This window comes from Andrographis paniculata, unplaced genomic scaffold (assembly GCF_009805555.1).
Source record: "Andrographis paniculata isolate CXL003 unplaced genomic scaffold, ASM980555v1 Contig74END, whole genome shotgun sequence".
Taxonomy (NCBI): Eukaryota; Viridiplantae; Streptophyta; class Magnoliopsida; order Lamiales; family Acanthaceae; genus Andrographis; species Andrographis paniculata.
This window is the reverse complement of record NW_026137611.1, coordinates 4,857,367-4,877,787: the sequence shown is the minus strand read 5'-3', so window position 1 is coordinate 4,877,787 and position 20,421 is coordinate 4,857,367. Positions and strand designations below refer to the sequence as shown.

The 20,421-nt window shown below is 32.1% G+C and overlaps 1 protein-coding gene across 3 annotated transcripts; it reads left to right on the top strand.

Annotated features, from left to right (window-relative positions):
- The first annotated feature begins 9,827 nt into the window (after positions 1 to 9,827).
- On the top strand, positions 9,828 to 12,822 carry LOC127265977 (chromatin remodeling protein EBS-like). 3 transcript variants are annotated; one of them, XM_051296037.1, is made up of 6 exons: positions 9,828 to 10,091; positions 11,228 to 11,534; positions 11,653 to 11,721; positions 12,035 to 12,173; positions 12,386 to 12,416; positions 12,550 to 12,822. In XM_051296037.1, exons 1-4 carry the CDS (start codon positions 10,019 to 10,021, stop codon positions 12,153 to 12,155), a joined length of 570 nt encoding a protein of 189 aa, XP_051151994.1. In that variant the 5' UTR covers positions 9,828 to 10,018; the 3' UTR covers positions 12,156 to 12,173; positions 12,386 to 12,416; positions 12,550 to 12,822. The 3 variants fall into 3 exon arrangements, with proteins under 3 accessions (XP_051151994.1, XP_051151991.1, XP_051151993.1); XM_051296034.1 differs by having other exon boundaries at positions 11,192 to 11,534; XM_051296036.1 differs by lacking the exon at positions 12,386 to 12,416 and having other exon boundaries at positions 11,192 to 11,534.
- The last annotated feature ends 7,599 nt before the right edge of the window (positions 12,823 to 20,421 follow it).

The following is a 20,421-nucleotide window of genomic DNA, read 5'->3' as shown; positions in this document are numbered from 1 at the left end:
CTTTTACTGTAGACAAGAATATAATCAAAGTATACTACAACAAATTTACCAATGAAAGCACGTAGAACATGATTCATTAAACGCATGAAGGTAATAGGAGCATTAGTTAGACCGAATGGCATTACCAACCATTTGTACAAACCTAGCTTTGTTATAAATGCCTTCTTCCACTCATCGCCGGGTTACATACGAATCTGGTGGTATCCACTCTGAAGGTCAATCTTGGAGAAGATTCTCGCTCCATTGATCTCATCAAGCAAGTCATCAAGGCGCGGGATTGGGTGTTGATACTTAATTGTAATCGCATTCACTGCTCTACAATCCACACACATCCTCCAAGTCCCATCCTTCTTGAGGACAATGATAATAGGAACAGCACATGGTGATAAGCTCTCCCGAACCCATCCCTTCTCAAAAAGTTCTTGGACTGAATTGATCAACTACACAAGACACGTAATAAACTAATAAACAACGACAAAGAACGAACAACTACACAGAACTAACTAAGCAAGAAAAGAATAAATTAACTAAGCGGAAACGAATAAAGTGAGAAAAAGGATAATCGAAAGAGAAGCAAACCTAAGTAAGTACTAACGTAAGCACGACCCGATACCTTTCTAGCATCGAACCATCCTTCACGAAGGCACCACCTTGGTCGACACTTTGGAGAGCTCTTCCATCTTTCCCAAATGCTACGAACTTGAAGCTTTATACTCAAACCCGAATTTTCAAACTAAACCCCATGGAGCATGCAATAGAATTGCATTATATGAAATATTAGACTAAAAGAGAAAGTATTCTATCAAGCATAACTTTCCATAAAAAGGAAATGATCAATAATGATCAAATATTCATAAAAATATTCTTGCTTGGTGTGTTTTACAATGCACCTTAAGAGTCCTATTTATAGGAGTGGGGGAAGGGGCAAGTGGAGTGATTTTCCAATGTGGGATGGGTTGTGTATGAGTAAGTAACCTCCCAATGAGAGACACCTAGCTAATGGTCCCCCCTTGCATGTGAGAGTTTATTATATATATATAAGTGGTTCCAATGGATGGTCCCCCCCACTTGAGCATGTGTAACCTAGGTTTATATGATTACATATTAAACCCTCTATTTTAGCAAACTCCTAGGCTTGCAAAAAATTTTCGTTAGTTGTCCGATTGAGGCGTTGCAAGCTCCAATGTAACCTTTACAACCACGGCACTCGCCCTAGGCTTTCCATCAAGTCCCCGCATGTTGTAACATAGTCCGTCGGTTGGGCTCGAATTCTCTAATTTCTTTATCGGGCCTTGCAATTTTTCAATGCACGCTTTTGCTCGAGCGCTCGAGACTGGTCCGATTGGAATATATGGAATTGCAAGTCCCGATCTTTTCGTATCCATGTCAAATCTGATGTGGCACCCATAGGATTGACAAAAATTTGCCCTTGGCCTCGAGCTTCACCCGAATCTCTCATAGGGGGTGAGGATGTGAATCGGTTCTCCTGAATTCCTTGAGTTGAGCCCTCTACCATTATGGGCACAATCCTCTCATTCTTCTTCAAACTGAAACACAGCTTCCTTTTCTAAAGAATTTGTTTAGGCCTCTATAGGAGACTTCTCTCGAAAATGTACATCACTTCCATCCACTTTAACTGCATTCCCAGCCTCTCCCACAACAAAATGGATTTTGACGAGAGAGCCACCCACGTTTATCCACCACTCATTCGGGATGGACGAGCTATCTTCTGTAAGGATGAGAATTCTAGCAGAGTCCAGCCGATGTCTCTCCTTAGTATCTTCATCACATCCTACCAACTCACCACATTGCGCTGCAATTCTCCGCCAAGACTCTTCCCCCTAAACTTGCACCGAAAGCCCTCTAATCGCTAGCCAAACTAGTCTTAATGAGGTTTTTAAATTGGGTTTCCAAGCTACCTTCCATTAAGCAAGGTCTTGAAGGTAGGCAAAGGTATCTCTAGAAATAGGTCGCGCTCTTCAACATATTCAAATTCGGCTAGCATCAATCTCCCCCCTATATAAGATAACTTGGTACAATAAGTGAATTGATTGAATATAAATTGCATCAAAACATCCAATTTCAGAAGATCTCTCACCCTAACCACCGCTGCACTAGTCAGGGAAACTTGCATATCCATGTCCAAATCTAATTCGAGGTACTGTTTGGAAGACACTCCCTTGGCCACCTCTTCTAGCTTTTGGAATCCACCTTCACCAAAGTTCGACCCTGTGACCACATCAAGAAAGCTACGCCCATCTTGAAAACTATTCTTGAAGACATTCAAGGTTCGACCTCCTATCGGTTGGGAACTCCTGCGTTCCTTATCCAGATTTACTCTCAAATTTCTCCCACATCACCTCCGCCCATTGAACGTCTTAACAACTTTCTCTGCCTCTACGCGACTTTTAATCCGATTAAACCAAACCCATGTTTGAGATTTGCTGAGCTATGTTTAGGGAAAAGTCAATCCCTAACTTGAGCCACAATATTCACCAAGGAGGCCAACTCTCTAAAGTCTGAACCTGAAGCAATATTCCTAAAGAAAATTGAGAATAAAGATCTGCGCCAGCAGCTGATATCCCCTGTGCCGCTCTGACGACACTGAAATTCAACCAGAAAAAGCCTCTTTCCTCCCCGACGAAACCCTTTCCTGTCGAAACCCTTCCCGAAATCACCTTTGTCCGCTCATTTGATTTGGGATATGGTATTTAAGGTAAAGAATTTAATTAGTTAATAATATTTAATTACAATATTATTTAATTATATTTTTATATGAGTAATATATTATTGATAGTTTTTATATTCCCTCATTCCGACATAATTTGTCCCTGTCGCACATAAGTTGTCATTTTTTTTTCGAAAATATGGTTGTACATTTTAATTGCATTTTAAATTTTATATTTAATAATTTTCTTAATATTAATTAAACTATTAAGTTATCTTAATTTGAGGGTTTATTAATCAAAACTTTATAGGATTTTGTTTGTGTATTCAATCCAAAATTTTAAAAATCTTTTAAAATATGAAGATATTTAATTCAAATTTTAAAATTTGGATGTATTCAATCCAGAAAAGTCTTTTAAAATTCGGTGGTGTTCAACAATCCATAGACTTTTAAAGTCTATTATAAGAAAAATTATCAATATTATTATTATTATTATTATTATTATTATTATTGTTGTTGTTGTTGTTGTTGTTGTTGTTGTTGTTGTTGTTGTTGTTATTGAATAATTTATAAATAATATGATAATATTTATTAATAATATTATGAATATTTAATGAAAAATAATTTAAAATTAAAATATATTAGCAAATTATTATTAATTTTTTTTTGAAAATATGTATTTTATATTATAAATATAATATTTAAGATATATTATTATCATAATAAATATGTATTATTGTTTCTTTTATGAAATACACTGTACTGTCTATAAAGTAAATTATATATATATATATTTTTCTCGTTAATCTTTTAGTTTTATTTATTTATTTTTTTAATTTCATTATGTTCTGAAAAATTGTAAACACAGTGTTTGATTTTATCTATATATTTATTTTTATGTAAAAAATTATATATAATAATAATAATAATAAAATTGATATATTGAAGGATAATATAATAAAAGTATAAAATTAAAAATAATATACAAAATAATATTATTATATATGTTACAATATTTCTACATCATTAATAACTATATTTTATGTTTTAATATTAAATTTGTTTTATAAAAATATAATAATATATAATAACTTTAATTATTAATATATTATATTTATAAAACTTGTGTTTACACAACAAAATTATATTAATTAATAAAAATAATTATTTTACAATCCTACCAAATTCATATAAATTCATAAAAAAATTTTTGTAAAAATTCATCTAAATCAATTAATAAAATCCATCAAACTCTCCGGACTATATGGACTTTCTAAATCCACAAAAATTCAACTTTCTAAAATTCAAAAAAATCCAATGAAATCTCAAATAAATACACCCCTTATCTATAATTATTTTTACTAAATAAATTATTTTTACTAATATACTTCTTAATTAAATTCGCGTATCTACAGTAATAATAGACCCAAAAATATATGGGACGGATGGAGCATACGATTAAAGTAAATTTAGAATATGTGTTTAAGTATTTTAAATATTATATCTGCAGTATAAATATCATTGTGTAGAAATGTTGAAACGTGATTTAGATTTAGTGGTCTATCTAACCCGAAACCAAAGCGAAAAGGCTGTTTCAATTGGAATGGTTCCTTTTGGACTTATCCTAATTAATAAAAAAAAATAGGCTTAGGGTTTATGGTATTTTGGGGTGATTATAAATAGATAGCTATGGTTCCTAGACATGATTGTAACTCTCTGAATCAGTATAATAAAATCTCTCTGATTCCTACCCGTGGACGTAGGTTGAAACACCGTCACCGAACCACGTAAAACCTTTGTGTTCTTTATTTACATTCTTTCTTGTTTTCTCATAACAACTGGTATCAGAGCCAGGTTTGATTGATTGAAGATGTCCTCGTATAAGTTTGATCTTGAGAAGTTTAAAGGGTCAAATGACTTTACGCTCTGGAAGGTCAAGATGGGGACACTTCTGGTTCAACAAGGATGTGCGGCTGCGTTTGAGGGAGAAGACAAGTTTCCTAAAGACACGAAGGAGGAGATAAATAAGGATATTTTGGCAAGGGCTCATTCTGCGATCTTGCTGTCAGTTACTGATGAGATGTTACGGGAGGTTGTAGATCAGACGACGGCTTTTTGGCTATGGAATAAATTGTGTGAGAAGTACCAGAATAACTCTCTCACGAACAGGCTATATCAGAAACAACGTCTTTACACCCTCCGGATGTCCGAAAGTACTCAGGTAAAGGATCATCTTGATACCTTTAACCGTATTATTCTTGATCTTCAAGGGGTTAATGTTAAAATAGATGATAAAGATCAAGCCCTAATTTTACTATGTTCACTACCTGGTTCATATGAGAATTTTATAGATACTATGCTATATGAGAGAACTACAATTTCTGTTAATGATGTGAAAGATGTCCTTATGTCAATAGAATTGAAAATAAAGGTTTATCTGGAAGAGGGTTCTGATTCAGGTCTGTTTGCAGGTAGGGAAAGACCACAGGAGATGGGTCACGGGAATGGGAGGTCGCGTTCAAAATCAAAATCCTCTATGAAAGTTAAGTATTATCTTTGCAAGGAGAAGGAGCACAATAAAAAGGATTGTACACAAAAGAAGGGAAATACAAAAGTTGATTCTAGTAACAGTGGCAGTAGTGCTGCTGTGGTACAAGACAGTTCTGATGATGGGAACTTTGGTGAAGTTCTAACAGCGTATAGTGCTAGTACTGCTGATTTATGGATTATGGATACCGGTGCTTCTCACCATATGACGTTCTCTCGTGATCTACTCACTTCTTTTAAGGAGTGGAATAGAACGGTGAAGTTATGTGATGATGGGGTTCTAGCCATAAAGGGGAGCTGGATAGTGCAGATAAAATTTCATGACGGTACTGTCAGGAAATTTGACTGTTGGTATGTTTTTGAACTCAGAAAGAATTTGATTTCTCTTGGCACCTTAGCCAAGAATGGTTTAATATATCATGGTGAAGGTGAGTAGGTGAAAGTCCTGAAAGGTGCTCTGGTAATGATGAAAGGAAAACTGCAGCATGGAATTTATTTTCTACAGGGCAGTACAGTGATGGGAACAGCAGCGGTATCCCAGTCCTTGAATAAACATAATGACAAGATAAATTTGTGGTACCGTTAATTAGGTCACATGAGTGAGCAAGGGTTTTCTGTGTTGAGCAAGTAGGGTTTATTTGGTGGGGATGTGATAGGTAAAATTCAATTACGTGAGGCTTGTGTAAAAGGGAAGCAACGCAGGGTGAGGTTTAGTACCGGTCATCACACTTCAAAAGAAATTATGGAGTATGTTCATTCAGACTTATGGGGTCCCTCTCTGGTGAAATCGCAGGGTGGTTGTTCTTACTTTGTCACTTTCATAGATGATTATTCGAGAAAAGTCTGGTTGTACTTTCTGAAGACTAAAGATGAGGTGTTTGGGAAGTTCAAGGAGTGGAAGACCATGGTTGAAAAACGGACGGGTAAACAGGTCAAGACTCTAAGAACTGATAATGGGTTGGAGTTCTACAATGCTCTATTTGATGATTTCTGCAAGAAAGAAGGTATAGTGAGGCACCACACTGTACGACACACACCACAGCAAAATGGAGTTGCAGAGCGAATGAACCAAATCCTCATGGCGCGTGCTATGTGTATGCGCATATTTGCTTGTTTATCTAAGCAATTCTGGGCTGAAGCAGTTAACACTGCTAGCTATCTGGTTAATAGATCTCCATCAACTACAATTGACTTAAAGACTCCTCAAGATGTATGGTCCAGTAAACCCTCTGATTACTCTAATTTAAGAATATTTGGATGTCCTGCATACGCTCATATGAATTATGGTAAGCTGGAGCCTAGGGAGGTAAAATGCATATTTCTAGGGTATGTAACAGAAGTCAAAGGTTATCGATTGTGGTGTACATAAGGTAAAAATCCTGGTAAATTTCTTATTAGCAGAGATGTAACCTTTGATGAATATGCTATGCTTGATCAGAGTAGAGGTTGTGAAAGTATTACAGGTACAAAAGATTGTGTTACTGACCAGAGGGTAGAGTTTGAGACTCCTAGCAGAATTGTGTTAGAGGAAAAGTAGCAGGATAATACTATTGATCAATCTGATCAACCAGATCAGTCAAAAACTCAAGGGAAACTAGTTGAGGAGGAAACTGATGAATTTGGTATTGAGGTTGAAGATTTCATAGCAGCAAGAAAGGGAAAGAGAAATATTCAAAAACCAGCTAGGTTTGCAGGATGTGTCAACACATGTGACATGAAATTCTGTGGCTTATGCATTGGCGGTTGGTGATGATCTTGACTCTGATGAGCCAAAGACATATAAAGAAGTTGTGACGAGTAAAGATGCAAAAAACAAGATTATAGCAATGAATAAAGAGATGCAGTCTCTTGAAAAGAACAAGACTTGGGATCTTGTTGCACTACCAAAATGGGTGAAGCCAGTGGGATGCAAGTAGGTCTGTAAAAGAAAGGAGAGAATTCTTGATGTTGAACCTACTAGGTTCAAGGCGAGATTGGTGGCAAAAGGATTTTCACAGGAGGAAGGAACCGATTACCATGAAGTATTTTCTTCTGTGGTGAAACACAAAAATATTCGGGTTCTTTTGGCAATGGTGGGTGCTTTTGATCTGGAGCTGGAGCAGCTTGATGTAAAAACAACATTCCTTCATAGTAATCTAGAAGAACGGATTTACATGTCTCAACCGGAGGGGTTCAACAGTTCTAAAGGGGACCAGGTATGCTTGTTAAAGTAACTCTATATGGCTTGAAACAGTCTCCGAGGCAGTGGTATAAAAGATTTGATTTTTTCATGGTGTCTAATGGTTATACTCGTAATTAGTTTGATAATTGTGTTTACTCGAAGAAAGTTTCTAGTGATTCTTTTGTGTATCTGCTATTGTAAGTGGATGATATGTTATTTGCAGCTAAAAATATGGTTATAATTAATGACTTGAAGGCTCTACTAAATGGTTAGTTTGAGATAAAGGATTTGGGTGCAGCAAAGAAAATACTAGGTATGGAGATCTGGCGTGGTAGAAAAGCAGAACGGCTATGGGTTTCTCAAGAAAAGTATATTGAGAAAGTTTTGCAGGCATTCTCTGTTGATCAGTCCAAACCGGTAAGTACCCCTTTGGCGGCACACTTTAAACTTGATCGAAGCACTATACCGGTTACAGATGAAGAGGTTAGCTACATGAAAACAATTCCATATTCAAGTGCAGTTGGAAGTCTTATGTATGCAATGGTATGTACGAGACCGGATCTCGCTTATGCGGTTAGTGTGGTGAGCAGGTTTATGGCTAATCCGGGTAAAGTTCACTGGATGGCTGTAAAGTGAATTTTGCGATACTTGAAAGAAGCGTCTGATATTTGTCTGTATATGATGATAAAGGCCATGGTGATGGTCTAATTGGCTATGCAGACTCTGATTATGGGGGTGACTTGGTGAAATGAAGATCATTGACTTGCTTTATCTTCACTCTGTTTGGATGTGCAGTTAGTTGGAAGTCTACTTTACAACCTACGGTTGCACTGTCGACGATTGAGGCGGAATACATGTCAATGACCAAAGGTATTAAGCAGGGTATTTGGTTACATGGTCTGGTGCAGAGTTTGGGTCCGAAGATGGAGAAACCGGTGTTATTCTGTAATAGTTAGAGTGCTTTGAGTTTGGTTAAAAATCCAGTGTACCATGAGAGAACCAAACATATTTATGTAAGGTTGAATTTTATCCGTGATGTTTTGGAGGAAGACATATTTTCTATTTAGAAAATAGCTACAGAACACAATTCAGCTGATATGTTGACAAAGGTATTACTGACGGAGAAGTTCGAGCACTGCTTGAACTTGGTAAATATTCGCAGGAAGTAAAGTCCTCTCGGGGCATCTGGCAGGAAGGAGACGACTGAAAGATACTGATGAAATTTTGGCGGTTGGAGAAACTCCAAGTCAAGGTGGACATTGTTGAAACGTGACTTGGATTTAGCGGTCTATCCAACTCGAAACCAAAGCGAAATAGTTGTTTCAATTAACAGGGTTACTTTTGGGCTTATCTTAATGAATAACAAATAAGCTAAGGACTTAGGGTGTTTTGGGGTGCTTATAAATATATAGCTATGGTCTCTAGTCGTATGACATGATTGTAACTCTTTGAATCAGTATAATAAAATCTCTTTGGTTCCGGCCTGTAGACGTAGGTTGACACACCTTTACCGAACCATGTAAAACCTCTGTTCTTTATTTGCTTTCTTTTTTGTTTTCTCGTAACAAGAAAATAAAATTTTAAATAATACAACTAAATAAAAAAAATATATTTATTAATTTATAATATAAAAAATAGAAGTTTTAAATATAGATAAAAAAATTATTTTTAAAGAGAGAGAAATAAATTTTTTTTGAGTAGATTGTATATTATATTATAGATTATTTAGTAATTTTTATTAAAAATACAAATATGTCAATTACAATAAGACAAAGAAAAAAAAACCATTGAAAGAAAGACGGAGCGAGGGACTATATGTTAGGAGTGAGGATAAAATATATATTACTTCCTCCGTTCCATGTACCGTGTCCGAGTTACTGTAGACACGAGAATTTAAAATAAATATAATTAGTAGATAATTAAGAATGTATTAGAAAAAATAATTATACAAGATTAAAATAAGTAATAAAATGAGATAAAATGTATAATTATTTAAAAAGAAAAAGTAAAGTAAAGTCAAATGTAAAATAGATAAAAACGATAATGTGGACATGATAAGTGGACGGAGGGAGTACTATGTAGACAAAGTATATGACATTGTGATGATAAAATATTACTCCCTCCATTCCAAACACCGTGCAATATTTTTTTTTTAATATGTCTCAAACGCCCTACAATATTTTCAAAATAGGAAATAATTAATTATACATAATCTCTAATCCACACTTTATCTTCCTCACATTATTCAAATAAAAAAATAAAATATATATTTCTCTCTCTATTATATCACCTAATTTCTAAATTATTATTTTTAATACTATCCACTTAAAAATTTATGCCAAAAATAAATGTTGCACTTGTTTGGTGTGTTTGGTATGGAGGGAGTACTGTGTAGACAATTTTGAAGGGTTAAAAGTGTTATTACGAAGAATATAAATATCCGAGGGAAAAGATACTACCGCCCGACTGATGAGTGATGACACTCGTCTTCTCCGCCGAAGTCTGCCGCTTCAATTTTTTCTCCATTTTCCCTAAAAGTCACGAGGTGTTTTCTTGTCTATTGTTGGATGTGAAGTAGGATTTACATTATATGCAGGCGGTTTTCGGAATTTCTGTATTTATTTGTTCATTTGTGAAGAGATATGGCGAAGTCGAAGCCTGGGAAGAAGGAACTTGCTTCATTCACCATGCATCGCACCAACACAGTCCTGAAACGTAATTTTGGAAATTAATTTTACTTTCTCTAGTTTTTTGTTTTCTGGAATAACTTTTTTTTGACCTAAATGCCTAGGTTTTAAATGTTTTTGCTACTTTGCATAATCATAATTCGAAAGAATGAACGTTTGGTGTATGCCCACTCGCCATGGCGCCTTCCATAAAGTATTAATATACAATTAATGTATTTATATGCGCGCACACACACATTGCTGTTTACTGCAACAGGATGTTTGAAACTTGTGATATAGTTTTAGGCAGAATCATTTCAATTAACGACATATTAGTTGAATGCTAAGAAAGTAAAAACAGTGGATAATATTACAAACAACATTACATCATTGAAACAAGCGTGGGGTAGAGAATTGAAAGCAGAACAGGGGAAGAAAACGTAGGAAAGTAAGCAGGAGAGAAGTGGGAAGATGATTTTAAGGTTAAAGGGTTAAAAAAGGATTGGAAATTTAAAAATAACTTACCTTAAAATAAAAAATACAGCTAAAAGCCGGTAATATATTATGTAGGTTTCGATGTTGAAAGTTTGATCTGATCAAAAGTTGTGGTTTGCAAATCATCTACAATGATCTGAATTTGTATTGGTATGCATATGCAAATTACATGGGTTGGATACTTGGATTGGTGTGGTTTTTTACTGAATTCGACCAGATCTAACTCCACACCAGAAAGAATGGCAAGGAAATTGTTTACATTTATACTTTAAACATTAATTGGGATTCAGTATTTTGGGTCCTTCGTTGTAGTGTTTTGTTCATTTCTAAATTCTACCTAACTGCCTAAGCATTTCCTTCCGCATTGTGAGAAAATATTAAATTTTTGTTTACGTCAACGGGCGGATACTTGCACATTACTAAATTAGATTGATTGTCTTATTGTCATCTACGCATTTAATGCTAACAAGAGTGGTTATATGCATCGATGTTCTATAACAATCTAATCAATCTATAGGCTACTTTGATTTATCGCTTCTACATGATTTGGTATGCACTTACTCCAAGGTAGCTACTATGATGTGTTTATATTCTTAAAGTTTGGCTGATGGCAATTTTGAGAGCTTGGACTAAGATTGGTGGGTGTTTTTGCAGCGGGTGACTGTGTGTTGATGAGACCATGTGATGCAGGCAATCCTCCATATGTTGCAAAAGTGGAGAAAATTGAGTCTGACTACCGGAACATTGTCAAGGTGCTGGTGCGGTGGTACTATCGCCCCGAGGAATCTGTTGGGGGACGTGGGGTGTTTCATGGTTCAAAGGAGCTCTTTCTATCGGATCACTATGATGTGCAGAGAGTAGAGACTATCGAGGGAAAGTGCTATGTGCACACATTTAAGAACTATGCTAAGATTCCGACTGTGGGTAGAGATGACTACTTTTGCAGGTTTGAGTACAACGTAGCAACTGGACGGTTCACTCCTGACCGTGTTGCTGTGTGAGTCTCTCCTTTTAATTTTGAATATTCTGCTAGTCTTGGTAAATGTGGAGAATGTGGCTTGCTTTTATAATATCGGGTGTATCCTCTTGGTGATTTTTTTTTTTTGTTTTTGAAGGTACTGCAAATGCGAGATGCCTGTAAACCCCGATGATTTCATGGTTCGATGTGAGGGATGCAATGATTGGTATGTTTATTCCATCTTATATGTATGTATGCATGAGTATATAGTATATACATTATGTAACGAAGAACTCGTTATTATTCTTTTTTTCCTTTTAAATTGATATGGAGTGAGATGGCATATTGAAAAGTATCCTAGTGTCTTTGAATCTGGTCACAAGATCAATAGTTGTGTATGTTATCTAAATCACTTACAATCCATTAAATATCATGTTATTCAAAACAATATGTTAGATGATAAATTTCCAACACTGCAGATGCATTAATTGTGAAAATCCATCTTGAGAATTTATGGTTTATTCATTTTTGTGCCCAAGGTTTCATCCTTCTTGTGTGGACCTGACCATTGAGGAAGTAAAGAAATTGGACCATTTCTTGTGCTCTGATTGTATACCTGAAGATGACGATGGAAGGCTTTCTGACTCATTTCCTGTATAACCTGCTGATGAGGCTATGGTAAGGAATATCTTTGCATTTCAGAGCTGCTATCAAAATCGAGTATATTAGTTCATATCACTTTACACACACATTAATTTGAGTATTTATATGTACATATACTTTCACACAAATCAAACAAAGTGAAACTAGAAAAGGTTATACTAATTTACTGAAGATAAAAGTGTATAGTTGGAGTCATATTTTGAATCATCGACATTGTGTATTTCCAGGGAAAAAAAAAGTCTGTCCCTGTATAATGAGGTACTGGCTTATCGGGTTTGCGCATGTATTTGGGCTTCATCAAGATTCAGTTCCACTTTATATTACAATTGTAAAATAATTTTATGGCACTTGTTGGTAATGATCTGTGGCTCGTGTTTTATTTCATTATTAGGCGGAGCCAAATGCAGCAGCAGCACTACCATGGAGCCTCACACCCTGGTTTTATAGTTTCATTGCCATAAGTATATTGTAGATTTGTCCAGTGCAGATGGAAAATTGCTAGAGAATTAATGAACTAAGGATGGCCCTCAACTCCATCAATACATGTATGTATTTTTCTGGAGTGAATTGATATTGTCTTTGATCTCATGTGCGACTAGTCCGAACTCAATCATGTCCCAAGAGTTAATGATCACTTCCCATCAGAAGAAGTTAAATTTTGATTGATCATGAGTTTTGGGGGCACATGCCCGAAATGCTGTGGGATTTCACAGGTAAATCTAGTTACATGATTGAAATTTGTTTAGAAAATATCAACTCCTGGAATCAATCATGATTGTGTGCATGTGTATATATATATATATATAAGCATTTTTTTATGCATTATTGAACTCTTATATGTCTATAAGAGAGAAATGGTTGGAGATTCGAATTGAGTGGTGAAATTTGTTTGAGAGAGAAATGGTTGGAGATTCTAATAGCTATGATTCTTGTAAGATATGTTAAGATTTAGAGATGTGTTTGCTCAGTTAACCGATAATGAATTAGGAATAAATTAAATACTTGTTAGCAAATAATTGTGGGAGAAATATGTTTTTATCATTTATTGGCGTGCATGTTTACCTGAAAAGTGAAAACAGTAACAGAAGCAACACAAGTTTATGAAGTTACTCTCTTACTAGTGAGTGAGTGACCTGACCTGACCAAATAGAGAGGAGTGAGTATATATGCAATAAATAATAGTTGCTGATGGATGGTTTAGATAGATTTGTGATGGTGTTAACTTTCTTAATTACATAGCATAGCATAGCATACCATCTTGGCAGAAATGGAAATGGCAGTCATATCTATCTATCATCTATTGTGAAGACTCAAGAGGATTGGAACTATCCTCTCCTCCTCTTCCTTTTGATCCCATTTCCATTCCCATTCCCATTCCCATCTAACAGAAATGGAATGTAAATGGTGTCGTGTGCTGTGGTGGTGTGCTTTTTTAAGGTTTTGGATTTTAAAGTTGATGTAAATTATAGTAATTTAATATCATGTTTTATAACAAAGATATTGCATTTTATTAGGAAAAAAAAAAAACTTTAATTATCATTTGGAAGACTCATGAGGTGCTATATTTTTTATGGAATTCATTTATGTTGAACTAGAATTAAATTTAAGTTATTTAGAGGTATTACGAGTGTTAATTTCGAACATTGAATAAAAAGAATATATATACAATCTCTGTTTATAGAGAAGCTTTAGGTTAGGAAACAAAATATATATATATATATTTGATGTAAAAAAATATTATTGATGAATAATATTAGAAGTTCAAATATAAAATATCTATGTAAATAAAAGATAGCAAATATGATTTGAAAGTTTTAATGTGTTTATTTCGGATGTTTTAAAAAATTAGTTTGAACTTGAATTCAAAACCAAAATAAACTAAATTTAATTAAATTCAAATTCGAATTGATTTTACTAATCAAATAATTTTATATCTTATACTCTTGTTTCGATGGGCCAATCTTATACTACAAAATTGGTTGAGGGAGTGAGTAATATTATTATGTTTTATTATTATAAATAATGATAAAAGTAATATTAGGTGATAGATTTTTTTATTAAACAATAAAAATTAAAAATAATTATCAAATAAAGCTGATAATTATTTTATTTAATTAATTCAACCAGTATATTTAATACACGATCTTATTATTGGATTTATTTGTTTAGTATTTTGATTTTTTTTTTTTATATGAGGTGTATGGAATTATGTTTATAATATAAAAGATAATATTTAATATTAAATATTAATTTTTGTAAAAAAATAAAATATATATTAAAAATTGTATCAGAAAATAATTTTTTGGGCAAACAAACACATTATTAAAAAAAATGATGATAAGATTTCACTAAAAAGTTTTGATATATAAGTGTGTTTTGTTTGCATTTTAAATTTAAATTTTTAATATTTAATTTTTATAATTTTCAATAATACTGTCATTTAAAGGATGTAAAAGAATACAAAATAGTTAGAGTGTTAGAATTAGTGGTAAGGGCTGTTAGAATTAAATTAGTAGTCTAGCCTTGCCGGTCAAGGGGAAAAGTCTATTAATAAAATTAGTAATTACAGTTCTTTGAGGTTTTTAAAGTATTTAAGAACATTATAGTCTTGATTTGAGCTTTTTAAATATACTTCTAATAAACTCAGGTTAACATCTTTTGAATAAACTGATGATTTCACATAATGACACTAATGAACATATTATGGACTTAACAGACTCAAACTTGACACAACTTTGACAAACTTATGGTTTATTTATAAAACATAAACTAAATAAATTAAGACATACTGACTCTCAAAGATTTTTAAAGGTAACGACTTTGAAACACTCAACGATTTCTTACTAACTCGTACCTAGTTACTTATACTTCACTAGAACGTTGAACACTTTTGAATTTAGTTATTAAGACTTCACTAGAACGTTGAACACTTCTAAATCTAGTTACTAAGACTTCACTATTATATTGGACACTCCTAGGCATTTAATACTTCTGGATTTCAGGAAGGAAGAATGACTCTCTTGCTCACACTTGTACCCCCTCCCCCATTCATTTTCTTGATGAAGTGAGAAGGGACTAATGTGTAAATGTCACGAGGGTTTTGTCCACTTGGTTATCATGACTTATGCGGAAAGCGGTGGTAGTCTAGTTGGCCATCATTACATAATTGGTAAGTGGAACATGTGATCTTGTCGGCCATCCTTCTTTTACTGGCTAGTAGAACCTGTTAGGAAGTATATATATGTATTTATGTGTAGATATGTATATAAAGTATGTGTATATATATGTGTATAGTATTTATGCGTGTACATATGTACTAGAGAGTAGTTATATATATAGATAGGGATATATATATATATAGAGTAATCTACATATGTGTGCATATGTAGATATGTAAAGATGTATTTTTATATAGTTATGTGCATACGTGTAGCTAAATAGTAAGGATATGTATATGATTTTTCTTTTTTAAGTATTTTTTTCCTGGTATATTAAAATTGTGTCACGATTGACCTTTAGATGGTATCTTCCGTATTTTGTGGAATGTCATCATCATTTTTTTTTTATATTCTACTATTACCGAACCATGTGTCGTTTGATTGACTTGTTGAATTGTCTGAGTCTAGTTGCTTTTGTATGATTCGAATGGCTTCCTCTGGTGTTTTTGCGGCTGCAATGAGAGAAGCAATATGAGATTTTTGTTCTTGGAATTTGATTTGCGGAGTCGTTGGCTTTGCTGAAATATGCTTTGCACTTGTATCTGGGGCATTCCAATACTCGATTTGGTCTGGATGTATACTTTTAACAATTGAACATTTTCCCCACCATTTCACATTAAACTTTCGCCGCAACACCTTGTGTTTATTACTATGAATTTCAAGGGTCCAAGAAAATATCCAAGGAGCATAAAAATTTGTATAGAAGTTTGCTAGTGGGGTGGAATAGGTCTTTTCATATTCTGTCGGACAATATTGCTGGAGAATATATGAAAAGATTCTTGGATGATGGGTGGAAGAATTTCGGGGACAGACCCAAAGTATTCCCACAAAGTAGACCACCAGATGGGGAAGAAATTTATGTTAGCTGTTAGGTCAAAGTAAATGAGCCATGTGTGGGTTTTTGATTTGTTAGTGAGCCAGAAGTTAAACCAGGCTTGTTGGTATTCAAAGTACTTGTAGTGTTTTAGTTTAAAAGGTAGGTTAGAGAATTTTTCTGCGAATGGAATAGGTTCAGTAAGTAATAGACCATACCAGTGAGATAGAGAGATTACCTAAAAAACTTTGCACTCGGAGTAAAGAATTTTGGAGGGGTTTGTCTATGAAGTTTCATGTTTAATGAAGGCAGAAGATGCGGTGTATTCAAGGATTGATTGATAGTAAATATTATTTTTTTCATGGTCAAAAATTTTGTAGAAGTTATTTCCTCCAAAAAGGTAAGGGAATCAAACCCCTTTTCGGTAGTTATATGTAGATATGTAGAAATGTATTTTTCAATAATATATAATATATATATATATATATATTACTCCCTCCTACCCTAAGATTTGTGCTATTTTTTATTTTCTTTTCCGTCCCAAAATAAGATGTTTCATAGTTGTGCTGCATGTCTAACATAATACCTTTACAATTTACAATATATTACACAAATTACATTATTTTTATATTACATAATACTAATATGGATATTTTTATTTTTTCTTATTACAAACCTATATAATATTAATATTAAAAAATCTACGTGTAAAAATAAATATTATTCTTATTATGAGATGTAGGGAGTACTTTTATTATAAAATATCATATCAAAATATTATTTAAACCAAAATTTAATCAAAATTTTAATTTCAAATTAAAAGTAAAATCAGATAAATATGTTTTCGCTTTAATTTAAGCAATTCAACATTATTAATATATATTAAAATTGTTGTTAGTATGTTTTGAATTTATTTTCTTTTCATATGAAATAAAAGTTTTAATTAATTTTAAAATAAACATAATATTTAAACTCCGGCGTCCACCTCTAAGGGTCACATTTATATTTTGCATCATTATATTTAACATTAAAAATATTCTTATATTTGTATAATTTTTTTGTACAAATGTTCTTCTATTAGTATTATAAGACACTAATGAAAGTATTTTTGAATTTGTACTACATTTTGATATAATAATTAATATTCAAAGATCAATATGTAAACAATAAATGAGACACTTAGAGCCAAACAAAGGTAATATCATTTAAAGTTTTAGTATTATGCATCAAAAGTATTTTTTTTTCAACAGAATAATACATTGAATATTTATATTACATCACTAAAATATGTTTTCACTATTAAGAAGTTTTTTAAAAATATCTATTTAGATGAAACTTTTGAATATATTTCGGGTTTGTTTGCCCACAATTTTTTTTGACACGATTCTCAATATATATATTTATCATTTCACAAAAATCAACATTTAATATAAAATATTTTTTTTTATATTACCGATATAATTGTTTATACCTTACACAAAAAAAAAAAAAAAAAAAAAATCAAATCAAAACACTAAAGAAACAAATCCTTCTTTTCAGTCTACTTAAAATTATATATATAATACCAGCCAACTTAAGGTTGAGGTGAGAACCGACATGTATATATCACGAAATAAATTAATTTGTCATTAACAAAAAGACTAATGATCATAAAATTTTTTCAAATTTTACAATTTGGACTCTGTATTTTTAAAAAATATATATATTTTTTCCTCTCACAAAATATCAAATCAAATATTATTTTAATACCAAACACAAACCTATTTTTCTCAAACTCAACCAAAAGAAACACACCTAAATAAATAATATTGGTCGAGTGTGAAATGTGAGCTAAACTACTAAAAGTATCTGTACTAAACGAATACCAACAACACACAAAAATAAATATACAAAAAACTGAAGACCAAACTATTTACACAATCCAACTAAAATTACACAAATTTGAAACTGAAGACCAAACTATTTACACAATCCAACTAAGTCTATTAACATCTATACGAATAATACCTATAAGATAACACAAAATGTCAGGATAAGCCAAAATCTTATTAGACCATAGAGTGAAGCTTGAGTTGCAAGTAAGTTTGCAGCTCCGATTACCTTCCCAGTGGATGATAATCCTGATATTTGAAAGGAGTTCTTGAACCATCCAATGCCCTTCCGATGATCAAATGTATGCTAATCATAAAGTTAGTTTTTATTCAAATAGAAGTAAAATCAAACTTTATTTTAAAATATATTCCATTATTATAAAAATATATATACTCCATTCGTGTCACATAAAATATCTTTTTTTTTTTTTTCATTTCGGTCCATACCACGTAATTTATTCTTTCTTTTTTCAAAATGTAATATACATATTAATTATATATAATAACTATTTTGTTATTTTAATCTTTATCTATAATTATTTTTATTATAGAATAACTATTTTTACTAATCACTTCTTGATACTTTATCTAACTTCTTGTATCTACAATAATATAGATAATTTAGTCGGAATGAAGATAATATTATTTTATGTAAGATCCAACTAAAAAGTTTTGATATATGAATGTGTTTTTTTTTTTTTTTTGTATTTTAAAATTAAATTCTCACTATTCAACTTATACGATTTTTAATAAAATATATTATTATTTTTTATAAAATATCATATATAAATACTATTTAAATCAAATTTCAAATCAAAATATCAACTTCAAATCAAAATCAAATAAATTTTGTTTTAATTTTAGCAATTCAATATTATTAATATATATTAAAAGTTTTGCTAGTATTTTCCAACGTTTTTTTAAAGCTATTTTTTTAAATATGAAATAATAATTCAAATTTTTTTTAGAAAAAACATAAGTTATAATACTCCCTCCGTCGTCCCGGGTCAAATGACTCATTTGGTTGGATACATAGTATTTTAGGTAGTTTAGATTAGTAAGTTATTAATAATAAATTATGATATTATTTTATTATTTTTTATATGAGTAGTGTGGTTCATATTTTAAATATTTTTAGCATTACATCTCAATAAAATATATACAATATGAATATCATTTTGTAGATAATAAAATTTTATATAATACAAATAAATAAAAATATATATATTTATTTAAAATTAACTTAAAACTAATTTTATAAAAAAAATGAGGAGTTTTAAATATAGATTAAAAAAAATATATTTATTTGTTTATTGAGGAGAGAGATAGAAATAAAGAAGTTTGAGTGGATCATATGTGTAAGAGGTTAAAAATTTAACTAAATTGATTTATACTTAGTTATTTATGTTTAATATGAAAAAAATTACTAAAATTAGAAAAAAATCATCTTTTATGAAATAGACAAAAAAAAAAAAAAGATCATCTGTGATATGACGAAAAAAGTATCATTTAAAGATTTAGCAATATCCATAAAAAAAGTCAAATTTTCTTAAAAAAAATATTATATATTAAATAATTATTTTCTTTCGTACAAATATTTTTTTACTATTTATAATTTTTTAAATATATATATATATAAGCTTTGAATACATTTTTTCAATCTAGTTTTTGTTAGACATCACTGATCAAATTAGGATTGAGGCGGGAATCCAAATTGTATATATATATCACAAAATAAATTAAATTTTCATCAACTAAAAGACTAACAAAAGATGTTGGCCCGATAATGAAATTTAAGCTAAACTATTAAAAAATCGACACAAATCAACCCAAAATCGCGACTATCATACAAAATTGACCATCAACCCACGATACAACCGAAACATAAACCCCATAAATAAGGAAACAAAGCAAGCGGTAAAAAATAATGGCCAAAAAGAAGAGAAATCATACGAACCGAAAGCACAACTCGAAATCAAACCCCTTGCAGTTCGATTCGAGATAGGGGACTGAAAACACCACTTAATCCCTACAAAAACAAAAGAAAATAGCTCGTCGGAAGGTTGGAAGGTCGCCGGACGTTGCTAGAGGTCGTTTTAGAGAGAGGCGAGATATATATATATATAGTGAGAAATTTTTTAGAGTGAGTGAGAATGTATATTATGACGACGCCTCTCTCTCTGTTGGCTTATATAGGTAGGATTAGATGGCAAGGATCAAAGCCCTAGACCCAATGGTGTAGAGACAATTTAGCAAAAGCAACGCAGATCCTTGGATAGTTAGGGCAGATATCGCAGGTCAAGAGAAGGTGAGACATGGGCACGGGTCATGCACGGATTGGGTTTGGAGCACCAACAGGT

What these genes read in the sequence shown, in the direction of transcription:
- LOC127265977 (XM_051296036.1), top strand. Translation starts at nt 10,019, where the DNA reads ATGGCGAAGTCGAAGCCTGGGAAGAAGGAACTTGCTTCATTCACCATG. An exon ending in CACCAACACAGTCCTGAAAC is followed by an intron (nt 10,092 to 11,191) that starts GTAATTTTGGAA and finishes GTGTTTTTGCAG; the next exon opens with CGGGTGACTGTGTGTTGATG. An exon ending in TGTGAGGGATGCAATGATTG is followed by an intron (nt 11,722 to 12,034) that starts GTATGTTTATTC and finishes TTTGTGCCCAAG; the next exon opens with GTTTCATCCTTCTTGTGTGG.